Genomic DNA, 19,276 nt, shown 5'->3' with positions numbered 1-19,276 from the left:
CCTGCAAAGCTTATATACAGGAATCAAAGAAAAAATAATAATAACAATCAAGTTTCAGGTGGAGTTTAAAATACAGTTAATTCACAAAATGGTTTCTTCAGAAAAAAGCACACTATCAAAATAAAAAAAAACTAAAAGAATGGCTGGAAAACATTTATTTACATGGGGTTTTAAATTGTGACTTTTGATACTTCTCTGAATTGAAGTATTAATTCCAGTAGTTCATTTTACATAAATATATAACTGGCAAAACTTAGTGCATAAAGCTATTAGCATTAACAAACAGGCTAATCCTAGTTATTGCACTATTAAATTAAACACTGGATGTTTTGAACATCAGAGGGATTAAGGTTCTCACTTACCAATCTTGAGCAACTAAATTTAAAATTCCAAAAGCAAAACCCGTGATTAGCCTAAAGCAAGAGGGAATCCCTGGACAGCCAATCGATTTAAGGTCTGTAAGTAGGGATACCAGATTCTGCAAGGAAACCTAATAATACAGGATGCTCACTATTGGCTTTGGTTTTGGTAGTGGTGGTGGTGGTGGTGGTGGTGGTGCTGGTGCTGGTGTGTTTTGTTTTGTTTTGCTTTGCTTTGCTTTGCTTTGCTTTGCTTTGCTTTGCTTTGCTTTGCTTTGCTTTGCTTTGCTTTGCTTTGCTTTGTTTTGTTGTTTGATACGATACGGGGTCTTTTCATATAGCTCTGGTTGTCTTGGAACTCACAAGTAGTAGACCAGATGGTCCTGAGATTCACAGAGTCTCTGCCTCTGGACAAAAGCAGTAACGGTATGCCCTACCACTCCCAGCAGGATTCTCACTTCATTTTTAATTTCTGAAGAAGAACAATAATAATTTTGTTGTTATAAATATCACATGGGACATAGTTCTACTTCACGATTACTTGTTCTTAGTATGGAACTTAAGTTTAACTAAGTTTCCTGAAACTCATCTGCCAACCAAGACAGAGGTAGGCAGTACCACCAAGTCATAAGTCACAAGTCACAGACTCTGATTCAAAGATCCATCAAGGATTTTTTATATGGTCTTCAAATGCTGAGTCAGCTGGAATCCAAAAGCCTTGCTACAAGACCAAAATTAGACAGTGTGCACTTGTAGATATTCACTTTATCTTGTTGTTATTTAATAATTCTATCTGGGTTCACTTGAACTGGGGAGTCACTTTTACAGTGAGATTGTTTATTTTAATCCCAATTGCTCTTCCCTGAACCCAGGAGATATAAACAGTACTTTAAAAAATCTTATATTTTTGGTTGTGAGCCTAGCCTTTAACGGCTGAGCCATCTTACATTATTAACCCAGACAGAAAACTCAGATTCACTTGGAGTAAATGTCTCCAGCTAACTGATGGCCATCACCAGTACACTCCTCACCCTCAGAAATCGGTGGTTTCCACAGAACGATGGGGTTTTCTGTGGCCAATAAACAAAATTGAAAAATCTTCAGCCAATTGTAATAAACACAGAATTGAAAGCTAATAAAACACCACGAGGCATTTCAAGGTAACTCAGCAGGAGAAAGCTCACCAGTATAGATGTGTTTACAGATGGTGACTAAAGATATAATAATAATTAATCTGCTTTTGAACTAATGAACAAATCACATGCTTCCTTAAAATACAAAGCGCAAAGCTCTTAGCTGCTAATTAAGTTCAGGAGTGGAATAAACACCTGACTAGAAGTAAAGAATAAGGGTCATAAACAATAATATACAGCTGTCTGCATCCTACCAGCCTGACTCAAAAGAAACAAGTGCCTTATTCAGAATACAAGAGCTGACCCAAAACTCCCATTCACCTGTGGCTTCTGCATCTTAACCAGACCCATGGCCATTTACTGCTGGATACATTTTACCTCCTTAACGAATTTTTGTAACGCAATTACCCTAAATTTGACACAAGAGTGCTAAATGTAGCATTTTAAAAATAATGATAATATTTAAAGCATGTTCACTTCAACGTAGAAAACAAAAGGGTAAATCCTCCGCAGTCTGGTAAAACAGCTATACTGCCTCCTTTGTAAGTTTTAGAGTTGGCTACATGAATAACCATTCCTTGTGCAGAACTGAACAGAAGCAGGTTGATTCTTGTTCGTAGATAACAGAAGGAAAGAAGGAAGATAGGCAGGTAGACAAAAAGATGAAAGACAGGCCAGCAATTGATATACTTCAGTACAGCCTACACCAACAAATTTCCTTGCTCTTTTTAATTTTTACAGGGAAAACTCAAAACATAAAGACTTTATGATGCAAGGAAACTAAGACACTAAATAAACTCTAAGGAAACTGTCCGTAGCCGAAGCCCTGTTAGAACGCAGCTGTGCTTCGCTTCACTGATGGCTAACCCTGTTTTCCTGCTCCAAGACCAAAGCCCTTGTAACCCAGAGCCCAAGTCATGGAAAATCTAAAATATTTACTATCTTGCTCAAAGAGAACGATGTGAGAATGAGGATTTCTAAGATGGATAAGAAAACAGATGCCACTTAATACAGCCTACTACAGTCTGCACGCCTCAAAGGGCTTCCAATGAATAACAACAAAAATCTCCATAGATTTGCTGACTATTTTTTTTTAAAAAATGAAGAAACAGTCTATGCCCTGAGCCTTTCCTCATCTTATTGCTTCACTTGGCTTCAATATATTCGTTCTCTTGAAAAAAATAGGCATTCAAAAGACTCCAAAACCTCGGCTTACTTCCCCTAAGCGGTGTAAGCTTCCTGTGCCAGCACCCCCTCCCAATTCCATCCTTCCTTGTGTCCTTGCAAACCTGTAGCATCACCTTCACAGGCCCATTTTCTCTAGTCCTTGGAGATCAGACAGAGTAGGAATATATTCCCAAGGGCAGGAATCGATATGGTGAAGACAGAAGATGGAAAATGAGCAGTGACTTCTTATCAGTATGCCTTGGCTATCCTAGTCTCCTCTAGTGCTTTTCCCTTCCTCCTCCATCTGACTGTATGCAGATATTCCTTCTGCATATTAGATGAAGATGCACTGCCTTTATGCACTGGTACCTTCCTCTACAAGTCTAAGAAATAACATGGAGAGTGGAAACCTCCTTCCAACCATCATCACCATCAATTCCCTTTGCTTCTAGTAATATATTTCAGCTAGGACTACTTAGTGATCTACCTCAAAAAAAACATACACCCTATTTTAAAAAGATAAGAAAACAGATTATCTGGGATTTTTTTTGAGAGGAACAGAAGTATTGAAGGAAAATGTTATGACACTGTCGGTTGTTCTAGAATAAGCAATGAAAATACAGAAATCTTGTGAGAAATAACAGTTGGGGGCAAGACAAAGAGAAACAGATCAAACTCTTTGATTCTCAAAGCTAAAATATATATATATAAAGAAAAATACCCACAAATGCTCCTAGAGTCACACTATCAGAAGATTTGACCATGTACACTATCCCTGCCTCCCTCATAGCTTCACCACGCCCACAATAGCTGGCAAGTCAGCTGAAAGGCCACTGTAACATCCTCTGTTCCTAAAATATGGCACTGCTTGTAATAAGGTAAGGCTTCATATAACTTCCAAATATTTCTCATCATTTTATAGGCTAGATTTCTGAAATGAAAAAAATATTTGAGATTGTCAAGACCATAGACCTGCAGAAAAGCTAAGGTAAAAGTAGATAGTATGACCATGTCTCAGTCCCAGGCCGTCACTGTCTGGTGACAAGAAAGTGAAAGACTTAGATAACATTCAGCAGACAGCATACCTTCTGCTTAGTCAATAGAATTGTAATTTCTTCTACCCACAATCAAGAAAGGTGGTCATCATCTCACAGAAGATAAACTATGCCTCTCGTAAAACTCATCCTCAAAACACCACCACCCTCGGACTGTCGGCCCTTCCCAAAATCTGACTCTGTGCCCAGTGATTTACTCTAGGCACGCTGTGAATGAGTTATTTCCAACATACACAAATGGAAATCTCCATTTGGAGAAATAGTTCCTAATGAACCCCACACACTCCATAATCTTTTAAAAATTCTTATATAAGGCTGTATTTGTGACTGTATTTATAACTCTTATAACAATAATATCATAAAGATTTCAAAGAGTCCAACAGAACACAAAGCCAAGGTCACTGAATCAAGTTGAGCCACCTCTTCTAGACATCTTAGATGAGAGAATAAACTCCTTACCAGGGTTTGTAGCCTTTTGCTTGCATGGTAACTCTGATGTCTACACTTGGAGAAACCCTACACACTGTCAGAGCCTTCGTCCTATTGCCATTTTCACCCAGATCCTGTGACTCCCACAGAGCATCTTGGAAGTAAAATATTGTCATCCTCACTTCGAAATAGGACGATGATCTCAAAGTGTCAGTTCAACTTACAGTCAAATTCCTTTCTGTTCGAAGGTAAAGTCTAGAAGCATTTTCCCAATAGAATTATCAAGATATATGTTGTGTGGGGCCCCATGATGATTTTAGAGCAGCAATTATACAATATGGCTTAAATAGGCTTTTGTGAGTTGGCCTGGAAACCTAACACTGTTACTATGGAAAATATTCAAACTCCACAAACAACTCTGTTCCCAGTGAACTTTTGAATGCAACCTATTTTAAATTGGGGGGTTGCATATTTACTTAGACTTAAAATATACAGAAATGAAGTTATTAGGTAGAAAATATGGTATTAGGATTCTAGACTTATATTGATAAATGTCTCTCTGCCATCTTGGATACGATAGATTTAAATGGAAGAGGTTGCATCCTCTTGCAGTAGCAAGCAATGATGCAAAATAAAGATGAAATATCTACCAAATTAAATTCATATTGAACTTTGGAATCACCTTACAAAGTAATTAGATATTAGGCTATGTATTGGAACATAAGTCACTGTACCAAAATCCTCCACTGTCATATCTTCAGGGTCATTGGGAAATGTCCAAAGCAGTGGTAATAGTGGGTATGGAGGAACCTCAACTAGCTAGCAAAAAATATTTGTAAAGTTGATGTAAAGTTGAATACAAATCTTTAAAATTTTGTGTTTAAAATCAACAAACATCTATACTGGTCTCATTCCTCCCCAACACAAAGGTCAATTTCTTCTTCTCCCTCCTGTTTCTCTTCCTGGTTGTTGTTGTTGTTGTTGTTGTTGTATTTTCAAAACAGAGTTTTTCTGGGCTGCTAAGACTCATTCAAGGGAATTTTAGCCCCCAGAACAGCTGAAATTGCAGGGTCTATAAAATCCAAGGCAGCTAGTGAACTTCTTGAGCCAATAGTAGCCATTTATTAGAATATATTAACAGAAAACTGGCTAGCTGATAGGGCAGAGGCTAGTGAAGTTTTGTTATGTGGTGATGGTGGTGGTGGTGGTGGTAGTAGTTTTTTCTTTATTATTCAAAATGTAAACAGTATCATCTAAGGGCCCATATATATTGCAACATTGTTATTGATTGTTTTTCTTTATTATTCAATGTAAAAAAGTATCATCTAAGGATCAAAACATATTGCAGCATCTTCTATCTTAGCATCAGCAAGAGCTGAGCCTGGAACCCAGGAAGTATCCAGAGTCAGTTCTTTTGCATTCCATCCTGTTCTCTACCACAAGCACACTGCCTTCACAGGGATCCATGTGGCAATTCTCACCAAGCTAGTCACCTGACAGCCAGAGTCTATTCTGATGACAAATGTATGTACCATCTCTAAAGAGTCAATTCTAGAATAATCTTTCAACTGCAAGTGAAAATGAATTAACTTATCTCTACCTTAAATAAAATATTATGATTGAATGCTGTGGGGGCTTTTCACTACTGTAATTACTATAACATATTTAAATTCTGATGAAATCATAGACCTTGAAGTTGGCTTCTGGGGAACTGGCATGTTGAAGAAACAGAAAAATAGCTTCACTTCATAAAAGGGTAAGAAAAAATAGCAATTCTCAATTGAAATCAGAGGCTAATATAGAAAATCTATTTTTGTTAAGATCTTTTCTTTGTGAACTGTTGGTTTTGAAAGTATCCTACAATTCTTTCCATAGTGCAATTTTTACCTTTGACATAGATTACAAAGGTCAGTAGATACCTATAAAAATAACATAAAATATAAACAGTTACAACATAAAACAGTAAGGCTTAGACCTAGGTGTTCATCATGCTTTGAAAACTATCGGTGAGATGCTGGTGCTTGTTCGACTGGTTAACTTGACTGCCCCTCTGAGCACATCTCTGTGTACTGCTCCCTGGAAATGCTGTCTCCCCTTGCTAATTAAAGAATGTTTTTAACTCCTCATAGATCAATGTTATACATGCACATCTTCATAATCACTTTTATTGTCTTAGTTATATCCACTGTCACCCTGTCCTTTCTCTCTTCATTAAGTCTATGAAGGGATAGAGGTGAATTATGGAAGAAGCCGTCACTACTTTCGGTGCTTGTCATTAGGCAAAACTGAAGCTGCAGTCTCAAAACTCCAGAAAGCACAGTTCTGCACAGGTGAGATCTGGGAAAACCAAAAGCCTGTACAGGGCAGCTCATTCATCTTTCTCAGTATATGGGTTCCAAAATACATGACTTTAAAAGGTGGCTTCGATGAAAAAAGCATTAACATTATAGAGGAAAGAGACTTGTCAATGTCCCTGAAGTATACTTTTCATTCACAAAATTTTCAAATGAAAAGTTTTCAAATGAAAGCATGTAAATAACCTTCCCCCCCCCCCAGCACCAGCGCTCCATTAAACACAGTTCTCTGTCAAGCCTTATTCCAATGTTGAGAGAAATCAGTGGCCAGAGATGTAAATGAAGCAGGTTCTCTATGAGGCTCTCCATGCCTTTCTCCCCGAAGTGCAATTTGGCCTTCTTCAATAACATCTCCATCTTCTGTTATACTTCAGATTCAAAATTCTCCAATCCCACCTCACTGCCAGCGGAAAAGCAAACTCACTTCCTCATGGACCCACGAGAAGCCTCCAATTTCTCAACAAGCAGAAAGCTCTACAAATTACTGCCATGCCCAAGAGAAGAGCAAATCAAATTGCTTCTGAAAGCTACAAAGAGAAGCAAAACCTAAAAGCTCTCATTCTTAATCTAAAAACAATGCATATGTATGAGCGACACTAAAGTCTAAATATATACTTTGTATTTCACCCACACTGCTTATGACTACAGATTTTTGCCAAAAATATTACATTTAAGCATAATACCTCAACTTTTTGAAAATCTCCAAATCCCTCATTTCCTCCCCACTGCCTACCCCCACCCAAATACACTACTACAAACTTCTGGTAAAAAGATAGGAAATCTTATCTGAACAATGAAGAAACTAATGTAACCTGACAGAAGAAGTCTGGGCTTGGGGACTGTCCCTTAGCTTATGAGGAAGAGGTTTATAGAGCCCCTGCCCCTAATGAAATCATAACAATGAAGAATTTATTTAATATCTGTGAAGCTCAGCTACATAATGAGAGAACCTATGAAGCTGGTACTCTCAAGTCCAGTACTATTGGCATTTGAGACCACATAATTCTTTTCTAGAGGTGTGTTCTGTGCATAGCTGGATATTTAACATACTGAATGCTAGCAGCACCTCCCTCCTGTTAGGATAAACCCTAAGTCTCTAGTCTTGGTCCCAAATGTTCTAAGATGAAATTTTGCATTTTGTAGCTTGTGAACATTTCTAATAGAAATGTTTAATAAATAGTAAGCACTATTATCATTGTCATTATCACTACACATATCCACTAGACACTGGTTATGAGTTAAAAAAATTGTGATATAACCCACATTTCAAAGTTTCTATATACTATCTTTGAAAATATCCAGTACTGACAGACATGATGTCCTAAGTTTCTTTTGGTTGCTGTGATAAAACAAGGACCAAAGCCAACCTGGGGAAGAAAGGGAATGTTGTTGTTGTTGTTGTTGTTGTTATTGTTGTTTATACTTCTATTTTGTAGTCCATCATCAATGAACTCCAGGATAGGAACTCAAGCAGAGACCAGGAGGATGGAAATGAAGTAGAGACTATAGAGGGACACTGCTTACATGCTCATCCTTTCTTCTACAGCATAGTCCTACCTGCCCAGCAATCACACTGCCCACAGAGCACTGGGCCCTCCCACATCAATTAGAAATCAAGAACATGCCCCCAAAGACATGCCCACAAGCCCATATGATAAAGACAATTCCACAGTTGAGGCCCCTACTCCTCAATGCATTGACAACCAAGATTAGCCATCAGCAAGGGCAGGAATGATTGCTGTACTGACTGGTTTTGTGTCAACTTGACACAAGCTGGAGTTATCACAGAGAAAGGACCCTCCCTTGAGGAAATGCCTCCATGAGATCCAGCTGTAAGGCATTTTCTCAATTAGTGATCAAGGGTAGGAGGGCCCATTGTGGGTGGTGCCATCCCTGGGCTGGTAGTCTTGGGTTCTATAAGAAAGCAAGCTGACTAAACCCAGGGAAGCAAGCCAATAAGTAACATCCCTCCATGGCCTCTGCATCAGCTCCTGCTTCCTACCTGCTTGAGTTCCAGTCCTGAGTTCCTTTGGTGATGAACAGCAATGTGGAAGTGTAAGCTGAATAAACCCTTTCCTCCCTAACTTGCTTCTTGGTCTTGATGTTTGTGCAGGAATAGAAACCCTGACTAAGACAATTGCTGACACTTGAATGAGATTCAATGTGATACCTATGATCTTACGAGCAAAAAGGGAATTTGAAAGAAACAAGAAGGAATGTAAAAGCCCACATGTTTGACAGGTGAAGAAAGGATGGCCACAAAAAGCACCACTTTCCAGTCATGTTAATTTGAAGCAGGGCTGTGACAGAAATACTGACACACTCCCAGTTAGGCTAATATTTCACTTCACCATGACAGGTATATTGGGAAATTCCATATTACACTGTCAGACTTTCCAGCGTCTACCTACTGTCCAGTGTGTTTTCACACTAAGTCCCTCTGGTTCTGGCTAAGCTCCTAAGGCTCTATTCCTGTTTCCATCAACCTTCTGCCCAGGTCTTCAGAAGACTGACAGTTCTCTGGTTAGACTACAGAAGACAAATTTAACAGAGGCAAGGTCTGGTAGCAAGAAACCAGCATCCTGTCTGTTTACTGTGCCATGACAAACATTTTCATGGCAGCCATCATCCACTGAGGTAAAACAGTCAGCCTTTCATAACCCCACTTAATCAACAGACATTGCTTGGCCAGATTGATTTCGTCTCTAGATTCCACACTAATACTACTTACTGCCTGTTGAATTTTCTAAGAATGGTTGATGTTAAAATGGTGTGACATAGTGACTACCTGTTTTGTAAACAGCATGGAATGGATTTATCAGCATTGTAATTAGAAACACATCATCTTTCCTCTTATAAATTTGTAACTTAGCATTTACTAAAAGGTCCATGGTAAAGATACAGTGTCAAGTGTGTTGCTATGTTCTTGAAATTAGAGAATAATCAACCAAAAAGTTAAACAAAATAAAAATAAAACCCTTGATTTTTGTCTAGTCACTAAGTACAGTGATTAAGGACACGAAGGTCATCTTTACATTTCCATGATCACGGCTGGGATCCTCATCTGACCTGTCTCTGTCACTGTTCTCTTTGAAGCATCAACCCAGATGCTTCAAGTTGATCAATTTACGTGACAAATGAATCCATATTGCTATAGTACAGGAATATACAAAAATTGCCTCATGAAGAAAAAAATGGTGGGGTGAAGGAGCTTGAAGGCTAGTAAATCTGACCTCCTCATTTTATCAAGCTTTGGTCATCAAGAGAGCAAATCATAATTTCACCCATTTCAATTCACTTTAAATAATGCTGGGACTGTTGCATAGTGAACACCAATAATGACAGCTAAAGCATCAGACTTCTCTATTACATTGTTTCAAAATGAGAAGCTCCCAAAACAAAGTTGTCAGGCAAGCTATTAAATACAGTTCACTTACATTGCGTTTTACGATGAACAGGTTGAAGTATAATTGAAACGAGATTTCAAATATTTTTAAATTTGTGTTTATGCATGCAGACCTGTGTGAGTTTATGTTCACTGCATGCATATAGGTACCCACAGGGGCCTGAAGAGGACACCCTGTGACTAGAATCACAAATGGTTGTAAAGCAACCTTTATGGTGCTGGACAAACAGTGAGTAATTTTAACTGCTAGGCCATCTCTCCAGCCCCATGAAGATAATTCTTAATGAAAACATGGACTGTCTTAAAAATAAAGAAACAGTGGCATCACCATCTATGTCAGCCTAACATGAACCATCCTACCCATATAAGTTAGGAACCTGTGACCTTCCCTTCTTAGAAGCATAAAGACTAATAGTGTTCCTGACCTATTTGTCAGCCTCAAAGTCTTGAAAGCACTAAAGCAAAGAAAAACTAAAAAGTCACAGAGGATTCCCTTATTTGGTGTTTCTTATTTGTGAAACTGGGATAATTAGACATCCCTCGAAGGCTTCTTATGAGCAGTAAACAGAAGAGCAAATGTGAAACCCAGAAGTTCAGTCCCAGAGCCTCCCTTCGCAGCCATGCTAAGCAAGTAAGGAAGAACCAGAGAGACTATCTTGTTGCCACATTAAATGATGAAGAACACAGTCCAGTTCCCAGAAGACAAAAATGTAAAAACATAGAGTAAATCCCTTCAGCTTTTCAGATGGGGTGGCAGCTATTGGTCACTGCCCATGCTTACTCCAGAATTCACTGCCTGGGGCTGCCATAGGGAAGGACCACACACCAGGTGGCTTAATTCTGCAGCCTTTATTTTCTCCAAACTCTAGGAGCTAGAAGTCTGGCATGAAGGTGCCCACAAGGCTGTGCTTCCTTTGAGATCATGGGTAGAATCCTCCCTTACTTCTCCCAGCCCTTGATGGTGGCTGTAAACATCAGCATCCCTGACCAAGCAGAAGCACAGCTCTGACCTCACTGCTTATGTGGCTCCCTCCCCTTGCATGTCAGTCTCTGTCCCTTCTTATATTTCAAGGATACCAAACATACTGAATCAACAGCATGTCCTACTTCAATGGGACCCCATTTTACTCTGATTATATCTGCAAACATCCTTTCTTATTTTAAATGAGGTCATAATACCTGGGATTAGAGCTGGTACACATTTCTTTGGGGGGTCTAAGGGGTAAGCCATTCGCCTACATCCCTCTAACCAGAAAACAGTTTATTTTACTGTGGTTTGGTTTGGCTTTTTTTTTTTTTTTTTTTTTTTTTTTTTTTTTTTTTTGGTCAATCTTGAATCTACAAAACGTGAAGTTCTTGAAATGTTATTCATGCTAACTGGTCAATTCAGAAGGATTGTAACAAAAAAGCAACTATGCCTACTTAACTATGTTTACTTCCCAAGCTCATTAGTGGTGCCATGTGGTGAGAAAAAATTTCCCACTCACTGTATCAAATTTAGCACATTTATTTAGTCTGAGTCAATGCCTGAAATATCCTTTCATACATTTAAGCCAATTTTCCCCAAGGTCATGTAGCAAGAGAGAAGTCACAGATCTTGCTCATGTGAGTCAATCACTATGAAATATAGAGCTGAATTTTATGAAAGGGAGTTGGGCTTTGAAACGTGCCCAGAATTGGGGAGAGCTCATTTTTTTTTTTTTATGTAATTCTTTATTATTCCATTTAATTCACATTTGAACTAAAATCCAACTAGGGCTGATGTGGAGTGGATTAAAACTTTGAAAGAATGTTGCTATAACAAGGTAGCATACATTCCAAGACAACAATCACAATCTCTCTCCAGCCACAGTTCAAGGTACAAACCGGGTGCATGGTTAACTTCAGTGATAGTTGAAGAATAACATTTCTCAGTTTACCCTTATCAGAAATATAAAACATGACTCTCTAGTTTCTGTGTAAGAGTTTCCCATCTGGGAATTTTTCTAGTAGATGTTTATTGAAGGAGATGAAAACTTAGCTCAGTCTGTGAACACTTGTTTGGCATGCATGAAGCCCTGGGTTGAATCCCCAACCCTGCCTAACACCAGGCATAATGGTGCATGCCTGGAACCCAAATACTGGCAAAGTGGAGGCACATGGATTCAAAGCCACCCTCTGTGACGTAGCATGTTTAAGGCCAGCCTAGGCAAGAGACTGTCTCAAAAAGGAAAATGGGTGAAATTTTAGTTAATTTTAATAAAGTAAGACTAAGAGCTAACCCAGTCTGTGGTAACAAAGCAATCTGTATCAAATGTTTATTAATATACTTTGGAAAAGTCACTATCAAGTTGAATCCAGTGAAGGAAACGTCTTTTTACAGCATGAAACTATTGAGCCATACACACAAGACTTTTGCAGAATTTCACAATTTGGATGGCATTTTCTTGTGAGAAATAAACCACATTTTATAGAAGTCTGTATGGAACCTTCTAGGTGATAAACTAAGTTAAAATTACAAGTAACTACATTTAGGCAGTATGAGACTGCCTGTGTTTGCTGCCACACATACATCCCAGAAATTACATGAACTTGGGACAGCCTAGAACAGCTCTCAGGTGCACAGCAGTAATGATGGTTGAACCAATGTTGAGGGCATTAGTGACAAGGTAAAATGACCATAATGTTCACACCTGGCAGGTACAGCAAGCTGCCTGGCCTCAGAGTAAGCTCTTATGAAATACTGCCCAGACAAATGATATATTTGAATCATCAGTGATAACATCATCAAGATGCATCTCTCCATATCTCTCTCTGTATCTCTCTCTCGCTGTATCTATCTATCTATGTATCCCTCTCTCTCTCACTCTCCCTCCCTCCTTCCCTCCCTGTCTCTCCCTCTCCTCCTTCTCCCTCCCTCCCTCCCTCCCTCCCTCCCTCTCTGTCTCTGTCTGTCTCTGACTCTGTCTCTCACTCTGTCTCTGTCTCTCTGTCTCTCTCTGTCTCTCTCTGTCTCTCTCTCTCTCTCTCTCTCTCACACACACACACACACACACACACTTAGATTTAATTTTTCTGTCGTTTGGTCCTTTAAAAGCCATTCCCATAAGCCTCTAGCAGTGCATGAACAGCAGAACTTCACTCCTTCCTAATATCTTTAACTACATAAAAGGCAAATAATATATTTAAAGCAAGAACCTTGATGAATGGTCCCACATATGTCAGAAAACTACTCAGCAATGTAGATAGTTAAATTTAAATTTTTATTTTAAATTTTTACTTAAAATTTTAGACACAGAGAAGAGAGTGTGCAGACATGGCTGGGTGTGCGCACATCATGATACATGTATGGAAAGTCTATGGAAAACCATTTTCTCCTTCCACCCTGTGGATTCTGGACATCAAATCCAGGGTCATCAGGCTTCTTGACAGGAGCCTTTACTCAGTAAACCATCTCACTGAGTCAGTTCCCCTGCCTTAAATCACTCAGATATAAATACCATCATCAAGCACAGTGAGGCTGCTTTCTTTACTGCTGATAATTTCTATAGGAGCTTTTGAATACTGCCCATGCTTCATAAGGAGACACAGATAATGTTGGTTCCTGTTCAGATCTTGGATTTTGTCTTTTCTGGACTGATCTATCTAGATTGACTCTAAAGAATGAAGTCCTTTGTCCAAAAAAAAAAAAAAAAAAAAAAATGTGTCAAGTCTTTTCTTACCAACCAAAAACGAAGTCTAGACAGACGTCAACAGAACCTGGAGATGCTTTCTAGTGAAGAGAGCTTTAAGTTGATCATAGAAATGCAAAGGTTAGGACTAGGGAGACTTTGAGATCATCATCTTTCAACTGGATGGTTCCCTACTAACTTCTTTGCTGTCTCTGATGGTAAAAGAAAAAGGTGGTTAGGTTGTACCAGACACTGTGTGTCCTGTGTAATACCAAATGCAAATTTGCTAGAAAACTTTTTCTTCAGCAGACTTCTGCTTATATCTCACTAATCACTATAATGACAAGAATCTTTGGGAAAATTAAAAAAATAAACCCTGACCCCCCCCCCCCATTTCCATCCTTAAACATGGCTTACACCAGCAGTGGCATCTTGAAGCCAAGAGTCAACCAACAACAACAACAGAAATGAATAGCTCCCTGAGTGGGGCACAAAATATTCTCATTATAAAATTATGTCTACAGAGAGAAAGATCATGATTCCAAAGTCTTCAGATCTTCAGCCAAAAATCTGAAACTCCATGAGACTGCTAGGGTGATGTCAGAAGGCCAAATAACCCCAACATAAGTCCCAAAAGTGATAGTTACAGAGACTGGGCTTCAAGGTAGCTCAGTCAGTACATGTCACACAAGCCTGAAGACCTGAGTTCACTCCATAGCATTCATGTGAAGAAGAAAAAAGAAATGGGTGTGTCACTCGAGAGGTGTATAGAAACTGAATCTCAGGGGGCTTTGTGGCCTGCACTCTATGTAATCAGTAAGCTTAATATTTACTCCCAGATTCTGTCCCAAAATGTAGGAGGAAGACTGACTGAGGAGGACACTGTTGTCAACTCCTAATCTCAACATACATGTGCCACACACACACAATGATAGCTACAATGACACACAAAAGGGAGGTTCCATATGCACATTCGATTATCAGTATTCATATTTGTCATCATCATGACAAGTATCGTTTTGTTTTCTTGGCTGTTTGAGACAAGGTATTAATGTATAGCCCATTCTGGCCTGAGATTGTGATCCCCCTGTCTCAGAATTTCAAAGGGTGGAATTACTGCTGTCCACCACAATGTCCAGTCTAATATGAATGTCTCTGAATACTGAGAGTGAATGTTTGATAGATATTTAGAGAAAATAGGTCTGAAAAGATGAGAAATGTCAGAGTGGTGTGCAAATTAAAAACAGCTTTATATCTTATAGTTTTCAGCCAAGCGAAAACAAAGACTGTAAATTCTAATAATGGAAAATAAACAGAATGTAACAGCATGAGCAAATCTTAATGTATTTTTCTCTGTGTGTGTTTCAGTGTGTGTATGAGTGTGTGTGTGTGTGTGTGTGTGTGTTAGAAGCAAGAGCCCAAGTGAAAAAGTCATAAATTATAATGCTGAAAAAAAAATTCATGTTCCAAAATAAGACTTGTTTTCTTCAGCAGTCTGGATAACATTTTACCTTGTGTTCAAACTATCCATGCATGCAACGAATGCAGCTTAGTCAACCTCAAATTATACCCCACTTCTGATCATCTTGTGGAACCTCAATCCGTGTCCATGGAAATGTAGCATCGTGCTGTAAACCTAAGTGAAAGAAATAATACTTGGCATTTAAATTCAGGAGGCACCTTTAAATTGTCTCTCATTTTTAGTTAAATATCTCAGCCTACAAAACAGGCTAAAAATATAATATTTCAGAGATTTCAATCAGCACGAAAACTGGCCCTGGTCATCACAGTGCTCACCTCTATTCTATGATTTATTCATAAATGACTGGTTTTTCCATCTGCCTGTTTCATAAATCACAACTCACTGAAGTAACTTCAGCCATTGTGCATGAAGGAATGGGGACTGATCACAGCTGAAGCTCATCATCCCTTATCCTTTAGCAAAGGCGTGGGGTGGGGGGGTCTTACTCCTTTGCAAGGTTATTTCCCGATGAGCATCTTCTAAATCTTTCCTCCCATCTCTTTTGCTACCACTCCCAACATTCACTGCACCACCTCCTCTAGTCTTCACTTAGCACTTGCTCCTCACTGGAGGACTATAAATCCATTGTATACAAACATAACAAATGATGCTCTTACATCAAAAATGTCTTCTAAATACAGGTATAGTATCTAAGGCTCAGACTCACCCCACCCCTCCACCCATACACATAGCTTTCTGATGGTAAATGTTTACCTCTGGCTTTGATAGAAAAATTGTGTGTGTGTGTGTGTGTGTGTGTGTGTGTGTGTGTGTTTGTAAAATACATATATTTGTATATATGTCTGTTATAAATTGTGCTTATATAAGAGACATGTGGCTCCCGACTCACAAATAATAAAATTGTCTCACTCATCATTAACAGGAACACTTCTTTCTCGAGTTTGGTAACAATTTACAAATACTAGAAGAACATTTCCACCATGGCATCCAAGGTCCTCTCTATCTGACACAACTTAATGGTACCCTACCATCTTAACTTTGTTACTTTTTTTCGTCTAGAACATAAGCAAAACAAAAGCTGTAATTTAGAGTAGGCATTTGTCAAGTGTTGTTGACATTTCTGCTGTGACCAACTGCAAGAGTCCAATGTAGCATCAGTGAACAGAGGTTAGGGAAGAAGCACACCCTGCCCTCAGACAGACCCAAAACATAGAAATCATAGCAAACTAGGGAGGGTGGGCTTTTAATGTTTAATTTAGTGCATTTAATCATAAGAGCACAGTTTTGTTTTTTTTTTTTTTTTTTTTTTTTGTTCATGTACATGATTTCTATAAGTTTAAGCAGTCTGGCTCCCACAAGCCTGCAAAATCCAGAGCCATCACAGACTGTCAGATAAGTCATTTGTACCCACCGGCTTCACTGTGCCTGCTCTTGCTGGTGCTGCCCACATAGATCTGCAGTTCTAAAGCAAGGGAGCATAAGATATCCTTTTTGTGACTACCTTGAAATATTCCAAGCCCTTTCCTGTTCCCTCTCTAACACTCTACCATTGTTTCCTAGTGTCCCATACTCACCCATCATCCTCCTGAAAGGCTTGTGTTATGTTCAGCCCCCTTCCCTGGTCATTTTGCAAACCCAGCCAGTAAGCAAGTACACTCCAGTAACCTCCAAATTTCTCTCACTCAGCAGGACACTCTGGTGTGCTGAGCTCCATAACGGATTGCAAGTTAGCTCCCCTTCTTATTTTCTTACTAATTAAGTAATTAGTTGGGTCATCATTTATTTATACCTATCTCTCCCATTAGGCTGTTTCACAGACACATGGGACATACTGATTCTTTCTCCCATATTCTCAGAACCCAGCACATTATCTGACAGAATAGATGTTCTGGGAACAGATGAAGTCACAATCAATAATTAGTAAGTCTTTCAAACACAGAAGTCCTAGAACACAAGTAAATGCTCACCAGGGTGTTTTTCTCCTAAGTCTTACAGTCCTGAAAGGCACCCGGATCCAAACCTCATCAATGGGAGAGAATCCCAGGCTCGCTTCCCTATACCACCTGTGACCAGTCACTTGGTACTACCTACCTCCTTATTTTCTAAGTATCCTTAAAATCTACCTCCTTGTTGCTATCACTGTACCTGCTACCTTAGCTCATACTCACATTTGGCTGGGCCATACACCAGCTTCCTGAGCCCCTCAGCTCCCGTCGCTCCTCACTACAAATCAACTGCACACTGCTACCAAAGCAAAGTTAGCAAGAACTATGTTTAATAATCTATTAAACCTTCTATTTAATAATCTACTAAGGCTGTTCCACCAATTATATAAATGCTGAAGTCTTCACTCCAGAATTTGCAAAGCCTTTGTAGTCAAGACCCATCCGGTTTCTCAGCCTTAAACGGTCTTTACTTGCCCACGAGAAGTCCGCACTCCCCGTGGTCACCTAGTCTCATTCACAGCTCAGGGACCCTGCCCATTCACTCTGCCATGCCTTGACTACTTTCCTCCATTCACATTGTTATCACAGTGCATTCTATAGCTTTGTGCTGTGGAGTGTATTTCTGAACCTGAAGCATGTCTGCCTCTGCATTCTCATATCACTTTGATCAATCCATCACTCTTCTTATTCCCTGCAAGGGTTGCTCCTTTGAACCTATGTCTTCCCCCACAGGATCATAAACTTCTGCCAAGCAGAGACAATGCATAGGAAGAAGCTGGAGCTCCTTTTACGGCTATGAAATGACAAACCATTTGTTCTGCAAAGAAAGCAAGCATCCAAGTAGCTGCTCTCCCTTTTAAAGCCACTCACCTTGAAAGTTATCCACTTATTTTAATGATGATGGCGTGAATCCAAGGAGAAAAATAAATTGAAACAAACTTTCTGAATTATCTGGGGGGAATGTTTTCATATGATCTCAAGTAATACATTTAAAAAAGAAAAACTTCTAAAGAGGTCTGAGATCTAAGAGGAAAAGATACAAAGGGTAACATAATTCTATGTAGAAAATGAAATGCATAAAAGATTGCACAATGGTGGACATGAAGATTCCTACTAAACTGTCTCACATGAGCGTCTAAAGGGAGACTCTAAAGTATAAAGAAAGTATTGTTTCAAAGGGAAGTGCTGCAATTTCAAGCATGGCACCAGCCCTTCTGAGATTAAGTGGCAATGCTGTTTCGTTTTGGTTTTTAGAACTAAAGATGGAAGCCAGGCCTTACACGTAGTAAGCAAGCATTCTGCCATTTAGCTACAACCTCAGCCCAATGGTACTACTTTTTAAAGACATTTACAATACTTCAAAAGGACTGCTGTGGTAGACCATCTTAAGGTTGACATATAATTATTAGTAAATCGTTTGGTCCACTAGAAAGAAGAATTCTTGAAAAGTAGTATGAATAGGTATTCTCTTAAAGAAGAAAGAGACTAGGAAATGAAACTACTGCAGAATATTAAACAAAGTAAATATTTATTGAGCACCTTCTCAGAGTGGCTGATATCTCATTGTAACTCTCCATGAAGTTGGTCTACAATACTAAGGTTCCTAAAATTCTTGTAATAACATAGTCCTTTTTTCTGGCTGACACTGGGAGACTAATATCCCATAAACCTTGGGAAAGCTTACTCGGGGCTAAAAGATTCTCAGGGAACCCTGACTTACAATCCCAATTAACAGCCGAAGGTGAGACCTTGACCTATTCTGATTCTTTCGTGAATGCTATGATTTAGATGTCGGTGTCACCCAGAGGCTTGGTCTTCAGTGAAATGAACTTGAGACATGGTGAATCTTTAAGGCACGGAGGTAGCAGAAGACACCTGAGTGATAAAGGCAATGTCTTGTGTAGGGAATTAATGAAGGAATGCATTAGTTCTTACCCACATGTGCTGACTGCTTGATAAGTAATTGGCCCTGTCTTTGAAGTACCATCCAGGCAGTAAGATTCACCCTGAAGGCTCACACCAGCACATATTATTTGGACTTTGCAATCGCAAGAACAGTCAACCCAATACTCTTTCCTCTATAAATCACAGTCTCAGGGATTTTGTTACAGCATTCCAAATGGAGTGAGACAGTGACTTACCTGAGTTATTCTTATACCATGTCCTTAAGACAACCTTACAGTATAAACAGAACTAGTAACTATGGACAGATCCGCAGCGTCTCCTCCAGACCCCCCATCAGTCCAAACACTTCACCTGAGAAGCATGGGTTCACATCACAGAGTGGTCTGCCA

At 39.2% G+C, this 19,276-nt stretch overlaps 1 protein-coding gene across 16 annotated transcripts in view; it reads right to left on the bottom strand.

Moving 5' to 3' along the window:
* Hdac9 (histone deacetylase 9) overlaps nucleotides 1-19,276 on the bottom strand; it is an 824,691-nt gene that overhangs the window by 781,369 nt on the left and 24,046 nt on the right. Inside the window, exon 1 of one of the 16 annotated variants that reach the window (XM_076941981.1) lies at nucleotides 15,065-15,156. The exons of the other annotated variants lie outside the window; for them this stretch is intronic. Coding sequence (XP_076798096.1) covers nucleotides 15,065-15,084 — 20 coding nt within the window. The 5' untranslated portion in view covers nucleotides 15,085-15,156. Of the gene's footprint in view, nucleotides 1-15,064; nucleotides 15,157-19,276 lie in introns of those variants that run through there. 16 annotated transcript variants of the gene reach the window in all.

Source organism: Arvicanthis niloticus, chromosome 11 (genome assembly GCF_011762505.2).
Source record: "Arvicanthis niloticus isolate mArvNil1 chromosome 11, mArvNil1.pat.X, whole genome shotgun sequence".
Classification (NCBI taxonomy): domain Eukaryota; kingdom Metazoa; phylum Chordata; class Mammalia; order Rodentia; family Muridae; genus Arvicanthis; species Arvicanthis niloticus.
The sequence above is the reverse complement of the archived record's forward strand: the minus strand, read 5'-3'. Positions and strand labels throughout refer to the sequence as shown.